Source organism: Triticum aestivum, chromosome 7D (assembly GCF_018294505.1).
Source record: "Triticum aestivum cultivar Chinese Spring chromosome 7D, IWGSC CS RefSeq v2.1, whole genome shotgun sequence".
In the NCBI taxonomy this organism is placed as follows: domain Eukaryota; kingdom Viridiplantae; phylum Streptophyta; class Magnoliopsida; order Poales; family Poaceae; genus Triticum; species Triticum aestivum.
Window position 1 is genome coordinate 33,899,007 of NC_057814.1, and position 19,883 is coordinate 33,918,889.

A 19,883-nucleotide genomic window follows, 5' to 3' on the forward strand; every position below is an offset into this window, starting at 1 on the left:
GAGCTTTGAGGTCGAGCTTCAAGAGGAGAAAGCTTAACTAGTGTGGCTTGGGCATTTCATCAAACACCTCATGTGCATAGGAGGTGAGCTGGAGCACCACAAAGCCCTCCCCTCGCCGGCCAGAGAAAAACAGAGCACTGGAGTGCTCTGCTCGCGGGCGAGGGGTATATATAGGCACCTCATTGGTCCCGGCTCGTGGCATGAACCGGGACTAAAGGGCAGCCTGTGGTCCCGGTTCAAGCCACCAACCGGGAACAATGGTGGTGGGCCAGGAGCGAGGCCCATTGGTCCCGGTTCGTCCCACCAACCGGGACCAAAGGGGCTAGACGAACCGGGACCAATGCCCCCACGAGGCCCGGCAGGCCCCTGGCCTCACGAACCGGGACCAGTGCCTGCATTGGTCCCGGTTCTGGACTGAACCGGGACTAATGGGCTGACCCGGCCTGAACCAAAGCCCTCTTTTCTACTAGTGGGGGAAAACAAGGGCACAACAAGGGCCCTTGGCTATAAAAGTTTTTGTGCGCGTGTTCGTCTGATTTGATGTGATTGATCTTGAGGGCAGAATTCCAACAACTGGTATCTAGAGCAAGGTTCGAGTGAACCTGTGCTTGCCCCGGGGTGGCGACCTGACTAGCGCCTCGGGGCGGGCGATGAAGTCACTGGGTGGTTCAACGATGAGGAGGTTCTGGCGATCGTCGTTCAGCAGAGCGACATGGAGGGAGGCGACAGGCTGTCGTCCGGAAGACGGTGGAAGAAGATCGTTGATGGGGGAGGTGGTGCCGAGGTGCGGTGCTCGAGCTCATCAAGATCGTCGTCAGGGGGAGTCCGATGAGTGAAGGAGTTGTGCGAGTTTGCACGGCCAGTCGTCGTTGCGTCTGTGAGTCGTCGTCATGTCCAAGTGCTCGTCTTGGTGATGATTTGTTGAAGTGGAAGCGGTGTGCACAGTGTTCCGTGAGTCATGTCCATGTCCTCGTGGAGCGTCCTGGTTGCGGCCACTGTGGATTCGGTGTGATGCCGAAGCCGGACGATGGTAGGTGAAGCCATCGTAAAGCAAGGAGCCGTGTGACCGGTAGAAGGCGATCTACTGCAAGCAACTATATTGAGTATGGTGCGGACCGAGTGCAAGGCAGCGGCCAAGCAATGGCGGTGGCACAACATGGCAGAGCAACAAGGCGCACTGCATGTTTCCAGGCGGGTCATACATAGTGTACGGATATGACAGTTGAAGATCAAGCTCGGCATGTAGTGGGACAGTGACCAGTTAAGTTGAACGACGTGAAGACTAATGATGCGTCCAGTCTTGCATGTTGCACGCGTAGACGTGACCGTGTGGGCTGGTTTCCGATCTTGCGTCAGAGTTTGGATCAATAAGTTGCGGATCAACAACGAGTCAAGATCAGAAAGACACGTGGATGATGACAAGTTAAGATTAGGAGGAGATTGTTAATATAATCTTGATCGCCAGTAGATAGTGGTAGTAATAATTAATGGAGTCCGGCTAGGACTAGTACTCAGGCCGTGTCATGCGTGAGTACTAGCTAGTTTAGGTCAGGTTGAGTCATTGGTTTGTATAGGAGTTTGTATTTTATTAGGCTATAAGTGTTCGACTAGGATATTTAGGACGTGGAAGTGTAGGTATGTGTCCGAGTCGTAATATGCGGTGGGTCTTGGCCGGCTGTGTATATATACACAGGTACGCCATGGATTTGTAACATGGATAAAAAAAAAGAATAAAGGGGGAAATAAGGGCACGACAAGGGCCCTTGGTTATAAAAGTTTTGTACGTGTGTTCGTCTGATTTAATGTGATTGATCTTGAGGGCAGAATTCCAACATCATATACTGTTCTGGTCTCGCTCTACCGCCTTCTTTTTCAAAGGAGTAAAGAATATCATTCAGGTCTCCCATTACTAGCCATGGCAAATCCATCCTTGCTCTTAAGTCACGTAGCCCTTGCCAGGTGAGATGTTTATCCTCCCACCGCGGTTCCCCATAAACACCGGTAAACTGCCATCTATTCTCCATATCATCACCGACGAAAACATCAATGAACTTATCAGATTTAAACTTCAGAGAGATCTTTATTTCGTTTCTCCAGAACAGTAGCAAGCCTCCAGTTTTGCCATCACTGCAAACTATCTCCTTTCTATCCATCTTCAACCTTCTACCAAGACATTCTGCCGGGAATTCATCCAAGTGGGTTTCTGGCAGAAACAGGACGTCAGGACTTCTGCTCGAACATACATCAAGCGGATCCCTAACTGCCACTTCCTGTTGCAGGCCACGACAATTCCAGCTAAGAATTCTCATGATGACCTGTCAGCCTCCGGCGAGGAGGCCGTGCTTCTGATGGTCAGTGGCGAAGGAAACTCTCAGTCGCTGAACCCGCCGGAAGGCAACGGATCCCAGCTTTTCAGCGAAGATTGACGAAAAAGCTCTCGGACAGTGGAGCTGCAGGAGGACAGAAAAACTCTCGGTCGGCAGTGCCGCCGGAGGACAGAAAAAACCTAGCTTCCAATCGCTAGGGGACGACAAATTCTGGAGGTGGAACTCAGTCGCCAAACCTCAAAATCTCATGACCAAGCTGCTGATCCGATCAAAAGACGAACAGAGTAGAGAACGCTCCTACTTCATGTGAACTTCTTCAGCCATCTAACTCGTCACAGAGAGAGACCAGCGCCGATGCCTCAGACGTCGACCTGGGACAGCGAGACGCCGGCCACCCCCCCCCCCCCCCCTGCCGCCAAGGAGGCGGCCGGTGGGGCCACCAGCGCAAACCCTAGTCGCCTTTCGGCCAAAAGATGCGACCTGGATCGGTATCAGTGGGAGACGACCGTGGTAAATCAAACCTAGCTAGGTTTAGTATATTAAGAATAACGGATTGGCACAAGTTTTGTCTATATATAATATGTATACTGCTTTTCAGACTTGCGCTTGCAGCTATTGGTCAATGAATTTCTTTTCAGCTACGGGGTAAGTACATGTACTGATGTTCATCCACTAGAAATCATGCTTTGTCTTTCTGCTAGAGGTAGTCAATTGTTACATGCAGAGCAGTTCATTCACATGCATAGGACGTGTTTGGTTGTCGTAGGAACTTTTGCCTGCATTGCATGCGTTTCTCTGATGGGTCTGACTGAGGAAAAACAGTCTAAAAATCAGCATTTGCATATAGTTTGGTTGCCCGCATTTGGGCTAGCTGCATGAGGGAAATAATTTTGACCCGCCATTTTCTTGGCTGCGTTGTAGTGGGCGCACATATGACACGTTGTTTGGTTGCAACTTGCATAAGTTTTTGTCACCAATCCTCACTCATGGTGACCTTACCCACACAAGATATGTGCATTCAGTCCTAGCTAGAAAACAAATGACAGTTCATCCTAGCTACTATCAAATGGCAATACAAATTATTAAGAAGCATATGGCTGAATAGGGGAAAGTTCATCGGTGCTATCCATCCTTTTCCTCTTCTGGTCTTGCTGCAGTTTCTTCTTCTCTTTTGCTGGTGCTATTGCTCTTCTGCTGCTCTTGCTCTTCTTCTTCTTCATATCCTTATCTGAAACACTAGGTATGGTTCCTACAGACTGAATAGCGACGGTGTCTCGGCGTTGGCTTCCTTCTTGAGGCGTTATCTTACTTGCTCGCGGTGTCCTCGGTTTTTGGTTAGGTAATGTTGGAATTCTTGCTAATTCGGCATTGCCGTTCTTAGCGCCTCAATACTGCTGCTCGTTGGATGCATCAAATTTGTTTCGCATATGTTCAGGCTTGGTAGGTTTAGCTGTGATGTATCCTCTGTTCGGGCCGAGCATCTCTTGTCTTTCTACTCCAGGCATCATGTTCACGCCTGCGTACATTCGTGTCATGTGTTATATCCCTCGCTATGCTCATTCTATTCCTTCTGTCAGTGCAATGATACGTAAATTTTGCGTATTCGTGAAAAAAGAAGGTTTGTCTATCCGCACAACACGGAAGGTCCATAATTCAAACTCTTGCGGCCTAAAATTTTTGTTGTTACTCCGTCCGATAAAATAAGAAATGCATGAAAAAAACCAGAAACTACAAGAGAACGAGCCGTTCTTATGTAACAAAGTTGACGTAGCTTAGTTGGCATCTGCCTGAGGAACATGATGGGACATCGCATGTTCAATTCCTTGCGGCCACAAAATAATTTTGCCTCCCTCGGCGAGGATCGACGGGTCAGATTCGGAGCAGGACCACTGGGGTAGTGCGGCTGAGGCCCAATACAACTTAGGCGATAGAGCAATTTTTTTTTCTTGGGCCAACTGCATGGTAGCTGTTATACGAATAGCTGAATATTATTGGAACAATTAATATTTTTAAAATCCCAAACATTTTTCAAAAATCCAAATAGTTTTCTGGAAATTTCGTACTTTTTTGGGAAAATACGAACAAACTTTAAAACGAGGACAGTTTTGGAAATTCAAAAACATTTTTTCAAAATATGAACCTTTAAAAAACACGAATGTTTTTTTAATTTTGTGAACAATTTTATAGAACGGAAACATGTTTAGAACATTCAGAATAATATGAGAAAAATCATTTTTAAAACGCAAACATTAGTTGGAATTTGTGAACATTTTACTAAAACAATAACATTTTGAAATTGGGGACATTTTTAAAATAATTTAAAAAAACTCAAACAAGTTTGACAACACAAACATTATTTTAAAGGAATATTTTTAAAATTTTAAATTTTTTAGGAAGGAGAACAAAGGTATTCCAATCATTTTTTTAAACGGGAATTTAGTTTAAAATTCCGAACATTTTATGAAATTCTGATTTTTTTTGAAAATATTGAATTTACGAATATAGAGGAAAACATAGAATGGGAAGAAAAAGAGAAAGGAACATAAAAACATAAAAAGACATAGAATAAAATTAAAAAAAAGGGCCGGACATTCTTGGGCGCACTGTGCGAAGGTCCAATTATTTACCGCAGCATGCAGCAAATAGGGTTTTCCCGGTAGAGTGGGCTGGAAAATAAATGGGCTGGCTTCGCTGGTCACAGCACGCGCTGCTACGTACGAAATTCTAGAAAAATGAGCATTTCTTGAATTTCGCTCAAAAGAGAATATGTTTCCAATTTGGAAAATTATCTAAAATTCATTTTTTTAAGTGTCGAACAATTTCTGAAACAACATACATTTTTTATAAAAATGGGATTTTTTTTAATTTTGAACAAATTTCCGAACTAGAAAAAAAATAAATTTCAGAACATTTATCAAAACGGGAACAACATTTTAAATTTCTAATTTTTTTTCAAAATTAAGACAAGAACAGAAATTCTGTTTTTTTTGAAAATTTTGAACTTTTGGAAAAAGGGAAATATAAAAATAAACTTGGAAAAGGATGAAGAAACGGAAAAATAAGTTTTTTTTTGAGACAAACAAAAAAATAAGTGAAAGGAATAGAAAAAGAAAAGGATTAAAGGGATAAAAACCGGCTGGCCCAGTCTTGGGCACCCCGTGCGAAGCTCCAACTATTTGCCTCAAATAGGGCTTTCCCAGCTAAGTGGGCAGGAATATAAATGGGCTGGCTTTGTTAGGCCATAGCGTGCCCACGTAGGAAAGCTCTGGACAAACTGTTTTTCCTTTTGTAGCAGACGGATACAAAAAATATTAGTACCACCTGGATTGAAATAAAATATTTTCAATGTTGAACAGATTAAAAAGTCAAAGAAATGCACCTTACTTTATTAGTATATATAGGTATATTAGGAATTTAGGATGAAGCAAGGCCCGCCTGAGATTAGGCAGGGGAGAGATTAGTGAGGTGAGAAGGTCAGTCCGTTAACTCAATAAAAGGTCCGCCGTGAGTGTCATTTTTGCTGCATATATAAATGCAAAATAATGGTGAACTAGACTTGGAGATAATCGATTAAAATTTATGTGTCCATACTTGAGCGAATGACATATACAGGGCAAAGGCGATAAGAAGACAACATAATTTTTCCACATAAAAAAATTGACAGTGACCAATGGGTTGAATTCAAATGCACAAGAGAATATGGGATGGGTGCACAAACCTTGAGCCTTGGCTAGGTTTAAGTTAAACTTGTATCTACAAGTTTTTTTTTTTGCGAAATTAGTAGCTACAAAAATTGGACTCAACTAATAAATCAGCATATGGGCAATACAACATTATCAAACCAGACATCACATACAAAAGAACAGATAAAATCATGCAGGCCAATTAGATTTGGAGATAATGCACAAGTTATTCCAGATTCCCCATACAGACTAAACTTATGCACACATAAAGGGGACTTTTTTTTTGCGAATGACACAGAAAGGCACCTTGATTGTAAAAAAATTTTGTGAATCTCGTACATCACTGCATAATTCAACATACTAATCACATAAACCATTGCCTCAAACCCCAGATATCTCTACTCCTAATGGAGCAGTTGGTAGTCTCCGCCGGTAAATTTTCGTCCCACCAGAGACGGGTTTTTTTCGCCCTCGATCCCACCTCCCGCGTCCCAGCGCTTCCCCCCCGCTCCATGATTTTTTTTTTGTTGTTTTTTTCGTCTCTGCTGCCCCCGCCCACTCACGCAGCCAAAAAAACCACCCCCACGCACGAACCACTCCCCTCCCTCTCCTCGCGCAACATCGTCTCCTCGGTACCCTCGCACGCGCTAGGGTTCCTGCGCCGCCGCCACACAGGAGCTTGTCGACCAGCCCAGCGTCCTCCGGATCGCCGCCGCCCCTCTCCAGATCGCCGCCGCTACACAGGAGCTTGTCGACCAGCCCAGCGTCCTCCGGATCGCCGCCGCCCCTCTCCGGATCACCGCCGCCCCTCTCCGGATCACCGCCGTCACCGCCCCGGATCGCTGCCTTCGCCGTCATCTGGATCGCCGCCGTCGCCGTCGGAATCGCCGCCAACGTCTCGTCGCCCCGGATCGCCGCCGTCGCCGTCGGGATGGCTGCAGCCGTCTCTCCAGATCGCAGCCACCGCCGCCGTCTGGATCGCGGCCGCCGTCACATAGACGACACTGCAGGAGCAATCCGACGAATGTTGGCGGTGGTCAGGTCGTTCATGCTCGACCTCGTCGATTGTTGACGGTACATGGCCATGGCGACGGCGGTAACGTCTCTTCATTTCTAATGCACCGGCGCTGGCCGCAGGACGACCACGCCGCGTGCCCCACCGCCGTCAAGCACCTCCATGACGCCCTCCCATCCCGCCATTACGACGGGCGCCATCAACGTTTCTGTCCGCCACCAGGAGAATACCCTTCGAGAGGATCTGCGGGCGACTTCTCCGTGGGGTGCAGGCGCAAGGTGGAGACGTGGAGATCGCAGAAGAAGGAGGTGAAGAGGTGCGGAGCCAGGCCAGAGAGATGGAGGGGCCCTGGGAGGCACGGCATTGGGAGAGCTCCGGCGAGCGGCGGTGGCGGCAACGTACGCAGCGTGTGAGCATCAGCTTTCTCTGACGGCGGCACAGGTCCAAGGCTGAGAAGGCAAGAGAGGAGACCCTCTCTGACCAGTTTGAGGCCAAGCGTGCCAAGAGCAAGGCTAGCTAGCAGGGAGAGGAATATTGCGAGGAGGCAGGAGAGATTGGCTCAGGTAAGATGATTTTCACGTGAGCCCTGTCTATTTCCTCGCATAGTTAGATTTGTGCTGCATTATATTGGTACTGAAATACATAATGCGTGCACATATCTCCTGTTGGATGTTTCAGAGATGCTTATGCAGGGTTTCTTTAATCATTTTGGTTCATGGTACCAGCTAATGAAATTTACGTGCTCTGATGATGAATTCGTGCCATGTCGAGTTGGATTGGCGGTGGCGTATTTTTCCTCTTGTAGTCAAATTAGTGAGATGCTTCGTTCTCTTCTTTATGTGAACGTACATGTATGACCAGTGTAATTAGGTGCAGTAGTTTTGGTCAATGTCAAAGCAGAAGAGAGCGACATGTATGATCAGTATTGAATCGCGGCGAGAGAGTAATGTAGCTTCGTCCCTCCCTGATGCTGCTAATGCAAGATCCATAGGAATCTTATTCAATATCAAAAATTGACATACCGTGCAATCATGTCTAATGTCTTTCATTAAATCTCCGGAGAGGTGCCGGCCGGCCGGTACATATGTCAGTGCATCATCTATCTCAGACTCTCAGTCACAGCTATCTAATTGGGGTATATTCATCTCCAATTACAGCCTCATAATTTTTTGGACATTCATTTACAGCCCGATCTACTTGGATGTGCAGACCTGGGAGTTGGAACAATTCACCAAGAGAAGCCAGTTCGTGTATAACAGAATGGGTGAGGAGTAAAGGCGTGTCATATTCCATATTTTCATTCAGATTTCAGAGAACGCGACAGTAATTTTTGATATTTTGCTCTACAGGTGGAATTTATCATGAGATCCTACCTAAATCCGAGTACTTCTCCAAGGCACTGTACACCTTCCATTCCGCCCAAAATGATCTCTCCGTGGGCTACTTCACCAATAAGACTACCAAACAGATTGAGGCCTATGACCCCGATCCGAAGGAGCGGTTCACTGTGGCAATGCAGGTACAATTCAAGCTAATTTGCTGACAATCTCGCTCACAACCAAGGAGAATTTAGTTCTTGACACAATTAACATTACATGATCTATGCTGTCTATAGTTTATTCATGCTTGCTTCGAAGTCTTGGTTCATGGAAAGAATTTATAATTTTATCTATGTACTACACATGTAATATAACTTGTACAAGAAGAATAAGAAGCTTGTCAAGTTTTATCTCTGTACTAGACATGTAATATACCTTGCAGTAGAAGAGTACTAGACATGTACATTCTAAGGCTGAACCAGCCTTAGATTTACTTGTAGAAGAAGCTTGTCAATTTCCTATCAATGAATTAATCTGGACAACTAGGAATGATCGCATATTCCAACACATTCAGCCAAGCATATACAGGTGCAGAAAGAAGCTAAAAGAAGAACTCAAATGGATCATCTACAGAGTCAAGAGGAAGGAATACAGTGGATTTGAGGCTTGGATCAAATCCTTTAGATAACTTGCTATGCTGCTGCTGTATTTGTTGTTTACTGTCTCTTCTTTCTTTCCTTAGTTTTGTTTGTATCTTCGATGTATAGTTTTTATTTTTTTTATTTTTCAGACCTTATTCTTTGTACTATATTTTTAAAAAAAATAATAAAAATATGCAGCAGAGTCCTGCTGTTTCCCTCAAAAAAAATTGCCAGGCTGGTCTCACAACTGAGCCAGTTCTACGATGCTCAATATCTTGTTGCTTTTCCCTCTGAATCCTCGGGTATGAGGCCCAAGCTTTGCTAAATTAGCAATCCTGCATATGCATCCACTTTCAAGTTGCAAATTGAGGCAAGGACATTCATTGTCAAACAAACACTACTATGCTGCTAATAACAAAAATTAAATTGCATTAGGATGCATGAACTACTTATTTTCATCTTTGATAAGGAAGTTTGGAGATATATATTTAAATGTGTCGACCTTTTCCTTCTTTCAGTGAAAAATCATGCATGTGGCCTTCGTGTTATATTACTGTTCCACCTTTCATACACAGATAGCCTGTGAACTGAACAAGTCAAGTTTTAAAAGTTCCAACAATTTCTGACCTTAAAATTTTAATGCAGTTTGCTTAGCACTAAATGCCAGAGACTGAAAATCATGAGAGGATCTAATGTATCCGTCTGCAGTTTTTACCAGTAGATATGTCGAACTCTACTTGTATTTGTGTTTCCTACCATGATTGGTTACATTCGCTGATCCCTTTGGTTTACCGAGAAATTCTTGAAACACGGCCATCTAAGTACTTTTACTCATGCATCAAGTGGTCGAATCAAGCATGCTGTCAACAGTAGTGTGGTAATGGTTCTTTGGTTGATACGATTGTGATTGCACATAATAAATACTGAAGTTCAATACTAGCTCCAAGGTGAGTAGATGAATTACTGATAATGGAGGTAATTAAGTAGTTAGCTAAAATGATAAGGATTTGATGTATTCAGTCCAGTCATGTGTCTAATTTCCTGAAAGTTGTTAGTCTGTCGGATGCATTTATTTTCCTAGATGCCCCGAGAAGAGGTAGTAGTGGTGGTGCGGGCGTGCCGTGAGCGAGGTGGGCTCCGGGTGTAGCGGCGGGGGCGGTTGCCCCATCGATGGCCGCGCGATGCCCCCCGCCGTCGGGCCCACGCCGCCGGACATTGGCGGTGACCGGAGACTATCGCGACGATTGTTGGTCGGTTGCAGAGCTTGCAACACGAGCTGGTAGCGCTAGCGTTGGCGAGAGAGTGAGGTGTCCCCAGTGCAGTAGGTGGGGGAAAGCTTAAGGCGGCCGGTGCCCGCTGGTCCTCATCGCTGCATGTCGAGGTCAAGTCTGAGGCTGCGAGCTGACATCCACAGACATCATCGTCGACTGCATCTTCAACCTCCGGACGCCGCTTTCGTACACTACTTTGTCAACCTCAGCCGTGACCCTTCCTCCCGGTCGCCGTGTTTAATATCCTACTCGTCGGCCGCCGATCTCGAGCACCACTAGCGAAGGTGGATGCCCTGACTGCCGATCACCAAGGTGAGCTCCAATTTTTGTTGATGTGCAGTTTGTTGGTCGGACGCCACCTAAGCTATGAAGTTCTACCCAATATGAGTTGTTTGTTGTGAGCTCTGTAGTGTTGTGTCCTTTAAAGTGGGCATGTTAGGCTTGTTGTAGACAGTGCTATGCTTGTTGCTAGCGATTGATTGCTAGATGTGCTATGATTGTTACAGACAGTGGGAATGGTAACTACTAACGAATTTTGATTCAGTTGGTTAGTTACTATAAGCAAGAACACGTTATAAGCGTCAAAATGCTAGAGAGAAAAGTTCAAGAGCCAAGAACAGAATAGGGTCGTTGACTTGGTTAGCCTCTTTGATGTAATAAATTGGTGTTGGTGGGTCCATGTGGCTGGAGAACCCTTTTTCTCCAAAAGTCGGCAGTGTCGTGCTCATCGTCGTTGACTGCATCTTCAACCTCCAGATGCCGCTTCCGTACACTGCTTTGTCAACCTCAGCCGTGACCCTTCCTCCCGGTCGCCGTGTTTAATATCCTACTCGTCGGCCGCCGATCTCGAGCACCACGAGCGAAGGTGGATGCCCTAACTGCCGATCACCAAGGTGAGCTCCAATTTTGGTTGATGTGCAGTTTGTTGGTCAGACGCCACCTAAGCTGTGAAGTTCTACCCAATATGAACTGTTTGTTGTGAGCTCTGTAGTGTTGTATCCTTTAAAAGCGGGCATGTTAGGCTTGTTGTAGACAGTGCTATGCTTGTTGCTAGCGATTGATTGCTAGATGTGCTATGATTGTTACAGACAGTGGAAATGGTAACTACTAACGAATTTTGATTCAGTTGGTTAGTTACTATAAGCAAGAACACGTTATAAGCGCCAAAATGCTAGAGAGAAAAGTTCAAGAGCCAAGAACAGAACAGGGTCGTTGACTTGGTTAGCCTCTTTGATGTAATAAATTGGTGTTGGTGGGTCCATGTGGCTGGAGAACCCTTTTTCTCCAAAGGTCGGCAGTGTTGTGCTCGTCGTACACGACGGCATGGTGGTGCTCAACTTATGGGAGTAGGTTGGCAACCACCGCCTCTTGGAACATCTAAATAATCACATTTTGCTGATATTTTTCTTCTGATTGATGATTGATTCAATTTGCACGGAGCAATTCTGGAGGAAATAGTACAAGCTGACTCTAAATCATTTCTTAGCTGGTCAATCATGTAATTAGAAAGCAAAAATAAGCTACCAAAATGATATAGCTTGATAGAGAAGTTTGGAATATTAACCTCCTGGTTTAGTTACCCAGGCAATGGAGATCCCACACAATTTTTTGAACTCCCATGCAGATTATTATGACAAGTTGCTTGGTATCTGACAATCTGCTTGTCCTTCTGCTATGCATTTTCAGAAACTCCGCGGAAAGCTGCTGCAGATAGGTGTTGTGCTGGTATATTCTTTCTGTAGCCTTTGTTCAGGTAAATCAGACCAAGACTTGGAGACTATAGATAGCCACTCTTTTTTACCAACCTTTGTTTTTGTTAATAATGAGTCTGACAATGAAGTGACTACATCTCCATCTTTTCACCTTTGTTTCTACTAAGCTTCTCAAAGGTCCATTCCTGCAATATTTTGGAGGACATCTCCCATTACAATCGTTGGGGTTTTCAATTTATGGGTAAGGCACACGAAGCTCCCTTACAAACCCGACAAATCGTACTTCGGAATCATCGCATTTTTCTTCATCGGCTTCGTCACATCAAACACGTAAGCAAAAGGCAATATATATACTACTGGACCCTGAAGCCCCAAATCATCTTCTGTTTTCTATGTACTCCCATGATTATTTAGCAAATGCCAAAATAGTGTTGCTTTCATGCGTACATCGTTTCGTTTGGAGTTTTGCCCACTTGATCTGAATATGAGGAAGGACAAATATCTTGTAGCAGATCAGATTCAGGTCATGTCATGATTCCTTAAGGGCCTCATGACTGGTGGTGTTTCTTTCTTTCAAATGAAAACACCATGGTGATTCCTATTTTTCATAGTTGTACTAGCAGGATTATCATAACAACTAAGCAAATGCCAAGCTGTAAATTTGAAGATAAAAAATTGAGGCGTGTGATCAGGTGTCAATACTTAAAGAAAGAGCCTTAATCAGAATGCAAAAATTTAAGCATGTAGAACTTTGATGAAAACATAAATAAGATATTGCTGAGGTAATCTCATGTTACCTTTGTATTATGTTAGCCTGCTAATTTACTATATCCAAGTCATAATATTGTTGCTATTTTCATGAACTAAGTAATGGTTAATGACACAACTTGATGAACTAAGTATTGAGAGTATGGGCTGTTGCGGTGGACCGGTGGTAACGACAAGCTCAGAGGGTTTTGCCACTGTGATCATGTTGGTCGTGCTAGCACTCACAACGTAGAGTATGCAATATACTTCTGGGACCAGTGACACTTATTCTACTTCCTTAACAGCGGGCAAATTGGTAATTTTTGGTCGATATAGCAAGTTTGAGAAGACCCAATTTTGTTATACTATGTAAGTTGATACACTTTTTATATGTTCGATTGGTGATATTGGAAATAGCTAAGCTTACTGGTGTGATCCATCTAGGAAAATCTCACACAATGACATAAACCTATCTCTAGAATGATACAAGGACTGTGAAATAGAAAGGATGTGATGCTACTATGTTCTGGTGGATTGTAAGATGGCATTTGAGGATTTACTAAGTATTTAATGATTGGAAACATTACTCTTGGTATGTTTATAGGCGAGGCTGCTGGCGCCTTGCATGGATTTCTTTCTTCTTTCTTTCCAGCTCCCTGTAACTGTTTTCTTCTACCGCTTCATCAATGAAACTCAGCAATCTGCTGCTTTTTCATCAAGAAAAACTCTTGATATGTTTTATTTTTCAGGTCTTGCATACTGTTGTCGGGAATATGTTAGCAAAAGTTCAATGATATTTGTTTAAAGCGAGAATTCTTCACCGTGTTTTAACCTTTACATGCCCTAAAGATAGAAACATCTAATCTTATGACTTTGAATTTGCGCTTCAAGAAAATTTGAATTGACTTGTCCATGATGATTATTTCCAAGTACATCAGTTGATTAATTTTTAGTTTCGGTTGGCCACGTATCGCACTTGTGTTGCACCCCATGGAATATGTTACTTTTTACCTTCCAAATTTTCTTCTAACAATGTACTTTATATGGTTTCTAACAAAATAAAAAGTAACTTAGACTCATATGTCTTGAGTTTGTTTGCTCCGGAGGATTGTGGCATAGATTATAATAACCCTTGGGGAACATATGTGTACTTTTGTTGTTGGCTGACTATAGATAGAAGAACCTAAAACTTGTATGCAAATCTTTTCCAATTTAATATGACTGCTCCCGTTACTACGCGTTATATTTAGATGCATTAGGTTTTTCATTAAGAAATATCCTTACTATTTCTTCATTAAGTTTTGGTGAACTTTTTGTTAGCAAGATGTGCAGGAAAGCTATTTCATTCTGGAGCGTCGTTGAGCAAGATATGACATTTGCTTTTTTTGTTACAAAATTCCTATTTTATTTTAAAAACTTTTGCAACTTGAAGATACTAATTGTTGGAGTTCTCGATCTTCTTGGAGTTTTTTATTTTGGTGTGCAGAGAGACCAAACAAGCACCCATCAAGATTGCCACCAAGGCCAAGATTGCCATCAATATTTCTTCAAGCGCCACTTACTATTCACCACCGAATTGATTTGAGTGAACCGAGTATATGCTTCAGTTGGCAGTATTCGAATATGTGATATATTTTTTGTCCATGTACCAATGATGATTCATTTATAAATATCACTCAAGCAATTGAATCGCCTTAAAAACTGTATATAGCACGATACATTCTTTTGTCACACAATATATTCAGTTCTTATGTTCAATGCTTTTTACAGCTGGTTTAATGTAGTTTTGTACATAGAGCTATTGGTCCTTCTTTATGATTCATGAGATTGTTGACAAGTGGTAGAGACCATCTTCTCCTGAATTTGAAGTCTGCGTTTGCAACTGTGCTCTTTATGTATTTTGTTCTTCCCGATGTTTCGAAGGACAATTTTGGCATTGATATAGTATAACATACATTTACAGTTATGGATGCTTGATACTTGGTTCAAGACTTCTTGAGGAAAGATTAGTGCGTCAACTTTTCATCTTTACCTCTCTAATTAAAACCATCGTTGATTAACAAGATAAATGTTTATCAGGAAGAGTTTGGAAATGCTGAGTGGAGGAGAAGCAAGGCAGGGGGTTGGCGGGTTCAACTAGGGGTTGCGGGGGTCATCAGACCAGTATGTTCGCGGGTATGGGACGGGCCCACACCAACGTCGGCACTGCAGTGGCGAGCGACAAGGGGCGAAGCTGAGCAGGAGTTGTTGCCCGTGTCAACCCGCGACCGCTATAGCGCGATGTGGAGGGCCACTCCTCCTTGTCCCCCTCCGCCTCGCGAAGGGCCCACACCAACGTCGGCGCTGCAGTGGCGAGGGACAAGGGGCGAAGCTGAGCAGGAGTTGTTGCCCGTGTCAACCTGCGACCGCTATAGCGCGATGTGAAGGGCCACTCCTCCTTGTCCCCCTCCGCCTCGCGAACGAAGGCATCCCAGTCATCCTCTTTGCCGGATCAGTCACCTCTGGCGCCGTCGGTGTCGACATTGGGACAGAGAGGGGGAAGGGAATGGACGTGGAGTGGAGGTGAATCGACGGAGTGCGGATTAAAAGTGAAGTGGAGTTAGGGTTTGCTCCGGGTGGGGATTTTAGTGGGGACAAAGTGGGGTCGACGCGGGCTAGCATGGGCCAGGCTGATGTGGCGGACGCGGCCTTCCTATATCCGCCCTAGATTTTGGTTAGACATGATGGGTGCGAGACAACCCATGCCTATAGGGTTGTTATGAGTCATCGGTTTGCGTCAGTTTTTCTGACCGGTTAGGGCCTGTTCGGATCACATGTTTGCAAAACAAAGGAACCTAGAGAAGTGGAGTAATGAAAAAGAAAAGTTGATGCAGAACATAGGATTGAAAAAATAGAGGAAAAGTCCATGAAGTAGTGTTCAGGACGGAGGTAGAAAGCATACAGGAAAACATCCAGAGTTAACAAACACGGTAGAGTATTTTATTTGGCCACACACTATTGCGTCGTCACCTATCCTCTCATGTGGAATTTTTTATTCACATTCATACTGCAATCAGCGATGGTAGCCAGAGCCTTGCCTCGGGCATCCACCAAAAAATGAGGCTGGGGTGGATTTTTCTAATCCTTTGGAATAAGCGTAGGAAAGGAAGTTTCCCTCTGGAATACTGTTCATAATTCCTGTGTTCCGAACCCAAGCAAAGGGATATATTTCAAAGGAATAGCTTTCCTGTAAAATTCATGTAGAGTTCCCTTGTACCGAACGGGGCCTTAGTGACCGGGCTTTTCGACCGAGCGTATAGGGACGGTTTGTGGTGCTCGGATGTAGATGCTCTCTATTGTGGCGTAGTGGAGGTGGTTGGATCGACGGGTGAAGAAAAAGACAAACATTTAGAGGAAGACCAGCGACAATCGAGCTCGACTAAAACACACATTTCTTTTTAGTTAATCGCAAAGGCACTCCCTTCAAATTTCCGTGCATTGTGACCATACGAATACATTTTACTTCTACTATCACTATATTCAAAATAATATTAATTTAGGAAATTGCCGAGATTTGTCTGGCTATTATTTATTGATGCTCTGGTGGAATGGTAAAGAATTACTTCATCCGGTTTGTACGATGGGTATTCTCTGTTAGACATTTTAATCCCTTTGACGTGAAGTATTTGTGCTAACTGCATATATTGCTTGTGCATAATGGGTACGAGTTTAGGAAGATGTTTTTATTATACTTGCTCGAATATCATGCCAGTGAAGATAAAAACAATATTTCTGATATTGTGCGAGATTCCTTAAGTGCATCAAATAGTCACTACAAGGATCCGGGTCTATTGCAACAAAATCGTTTGTTGCAATACATGATGTTTCGTGGCGATAAGTACCTACTGCAACGAAACGACATTCGTTGGCAGCCGTTGCGACTGGACACATGGTAATAGGTTATTACCACGAAAAAGAAATTGTGGCAATAAAGTGTGCTATTGCAACAACCATGCGGGAAGTTGCCACATGTTTTCCCGTGGCAACACTCACTTGATGCCACAATTTGATTTGTGGAGATAGCTTTAATGCAACATGTAACAAATTGTGGAGATTGATATCTCGTAGCGATAGACATTTGTGGCAGCAACCTATGCCAACGACGACCATTTCGTGGCGCAATACTCTTCCGTGGCAATAGTCAATTGTGGCAACAAACTATGGCAACAATCCTTGTTTTCGTGGCATTAGGCATGTTGCCACGACCCACTATACTTGTGGCAATAAACTATGGCAACAATCCTTGTTTTCGTGGCATTAGGCATGTTGCCACGACCCACTGCGCTTGTGGCATTAACTTATGGCAACAAATATTCAAATCGTCGTAATAGGAAATTGCAACGTACTTGTTTTTATGGTGATAAATAGGTATCACAACAGGTAAAAACTTTGTAGCGAGAAATTATTGCAACAATTTATACTTTCCGTGGCGATACTCTATTTCAACAAACTTACTTTGGTGGCGCCAAACTGTTATCGCATCATGAAATTTTTTGTGGCACCAAGCTATTACAACAATATAAAGTGCTCCGTTGCAACATCCTAGTGCAACAAAACAGATAGGCGTAGCGAATGAGATATAACGCAACACTATATCTTTAGTGGTGCTAGCATGTGGCAACCGAAAGTGGGTTGTGGTAATAGTCTATTGCAACCGTAAAAAAATACAGGCTTTCAATTACAATATTCAAAACCATACGTATAATATGCAGATTCATAAAATTCATAATTCTCATAGCAAATATCCATCAAATAAAACTCAAATGTAATTTAGCCATCCTAATTAACTTCGAAGACTAAACTGCCCGTGATCTAGAGTCCAATCCAGCTAGTTCTTTGGATCCTGCAATCAAGAAATAAAAAAAAGTTCTAGTTAATTAGTCGAACATAACATACGTCATACAATTATCCAGCCCCATTGTTAAAAACTATCGCCAGTTTAGCTGGACTAATATTGTGTCAGCAAGCATGTAACTAAGGGATCAGAACAACAATACAAGTGTAAATGTCTAAAGCATAACCACAAGTACATCTACTAAAAGCTTCTTTTTTGAGAAAAAAACATTGGTTTAACTTAACAGTGTCAGGCTGAATCACCCAAAGCACAGGCAGCCACAAGGGCTGGTACATCGGCCTCCCATTCCAAATAGTGGTTAGGTTCTAACATCCTACCAAGACTAGCAAGCTCATGAGAGTTTGCCGAGCGACGACATACATTTATTTCATAATAAGAAAACCATAATTTGAGCGGCTACTTGGTATCCTCAATAACAGCAGCATGGGCTGACAAGTCAACCTTATTGATATTAAGTGCTTCCATCAGGAGTTGCGAGTCCGTTTAAAAAACGACTCTCACGACCCCCATATCAGCGGCAAGAGATACTGCATGGGACATTGCAGTGGACTCATCAGCGAAGGCATTACACGCATGCTCATGACATCCTGCTCATGCATACAGAATGGTGCCATTGTCCGATCGTACATCTACTAAAAGCTTCTGCTATTGATTTAAGTTAAGACTAGATGTATAGTTTCAGTTAAGTTCATGTCCCTAGCTAGCACATATTCCTTTTTCGTTTAAGTTGTGACTCGATGCAGCAACACATGGTAAAAGAGAAGAAGCAGCTAGCTAACTATGAAGACCAATGACGTATAAAATGCAGGTAAACATGAAGAAAAAGCAAAGGTTGTGACTTACCATTGCTTTAAACATTCGAGAATGCCTTGTTGCAGCTTGTATGAGCGCATTTGAAGAAATAGCAGTTGGCCTTGAACCTGGAGTCTTATTAGGACTAGATCTCTGTAAAAGAATATTTTGCAAGTTTGGATTACTATTTTCTTTGTCAACCCTCTTCGTAGGCACCTGCAAATAGAAGTGCACTTTTAGCAATGCAAGTAAGCAACATAAATCTTACAAGGTCGGAAGCATATGACTGTAATCACCTGTTGGGTTCCCATCTGTTGGCTCAATTCTATAAACTTTGCCATCATGTTTCTTTCAAATTTCAGTCTTGATGTTCGCTCCTCTTGCAACAATCTTTCCCTTTCAGCACACTCTTCTTTTAACCTCTCCTCAAGTTGTTCTCTCTCAGCACACTCCAAGTTAATCCTCTCTTGTGTGTTTGCACGTTCAGCTTGTAGTTGATCTTCTAATTCGTTGACCTGCTGGCTGAGCTGAGAGTTTCGCTCCTGGGTGGCTGCTGTAGCACGAGCTTGCTCTTCGATCTAGATACGAAACCTTTCAGAACCAGTTGAAGTTTTGGCCATGTATCCGTACCCACGAGGCTGCGATGACTTGCATTCCAGAGTGTCTTTGTAAGCGGTCTGGAAAATATTGTTTTTCTGCTCACTTGAAAGTGGACCTTCAGTGTCAGTTTCTTTGATTTTAACCTCTTGAAGTGCTTTGTCCTAAAAATGGAAGGAACAATTATAGGTGCAGCATCAATATTGACATTATAAAAGATGAAACAAGAATAACACGGTCCAATGCATGAATAATCGCATCTGATGATGAAACATGCCGAATGCACATCATTGACTAACTATAGAATAACCAAAAGTCAGTGTACTCACGTAAACTTTCTGGGAATCTGTGTTAGACCATGTTCCATCGTTCGTGTGGGTGAGTTCCCACAGAGCAATACAATCTGGCTCTTCTCCAGTTTCCAAGTTTCTCTGCAAGTAATATACCAATGAGATGCTTGAGACATGACACCATATTTAGCAGCGAGGCATACATATTTAGTTGGACTCATACCTTCTCAAAACTAACTTGCGAGTAAGATTTTAATCCGATTATGTGTTTTGTCTTCTGTTTCTTGCGGTTATCGGCGTTCTTTTGGCTGCGATCCTATCAATTCATTGAAACCAAATATAACCAGTGAGACTAGCCGTTTCACCTTCACACATAATAGACAAACTGTGATCTTAGAGATAACCTGAAATTTTGAATCAGTGCCAAAGTACTCAATCATCCATTCCCACTCTTCTGGTTGCAAATCTTCCGGCAGATTAGCCAATCTAGCTGTATCTGTTTTGTATGCCTTGTAAGTGGAGCTTAGAGTTGATCGCCAGCCTCTATATCGCTCTTTCGCAATTTTGAGAACTTTTTCTTCTGTTTCTGGTGTAT

At 43.3% G+C, this 19,883-nt stretch overlaps 1 protein-coding gene and 1 long non-coding RNA gene across 2 annotated transcripts; both read left to right on the forward strand.

The window, feature by feature from the left end:
- The first annotated feature begins 7,249 nt into the window (after positions 1 to 7,249).
- Positions 7,250 to 7,915, forward strand: LOC123170117 (uncharacterized). The gene is made up of 2 exons (XR_006485045.1): positions 7,250 to 7,588; positions 7,704 to 7,915. It is a non-coding gene; the product is annotated as an uncharacterized lncRNA (long non-coding RNA).
- Positions 7,916 to 8,030: 115 nt separating this feature from the next.
- Positions 8,031 to 8,585, forward strand: LOC123170116 (GDSL esterase/lipase ACHE-like). Its single transcript, XM_044587956.1, has 2 exons — positions 8,031 to 8,289; positions 8,375 to 8,585. Exons 1-2 carry the CDS (start codon positions 8,064 to 8,066, stop codon positions 8,566 to 8,568), a joined length of 420 nt encoding a protein of 139 aa, XP_044443891.1. The 5' UTR covers positions 8,031 to 8,063; the 3' UTR covers positions 8,569 to 8,585.
- The last annotated feature ends 11,298 nt before the right edge of the window (positions 8,586 to 19,883 follow it).

What these genes read in the sequence shown, in the direction of transcription:
- LOC123170116 (XM_044587956.1), top strand. Translation starts at nt 8,064, where the DNA reads ATGTCTTTCATTAAATCTCCGGAGAGGTGCCGGCCGGCCGGTACATAT. An exon ending in GTTCGTGTATAACAGAATGG is followed by an intron (nt 8,290 to 8,374) that starts GTGAGGAGTAAA and finishes TTTGCTCTACAG; the next exon opens with GTGGAATTTATCATGAGATC.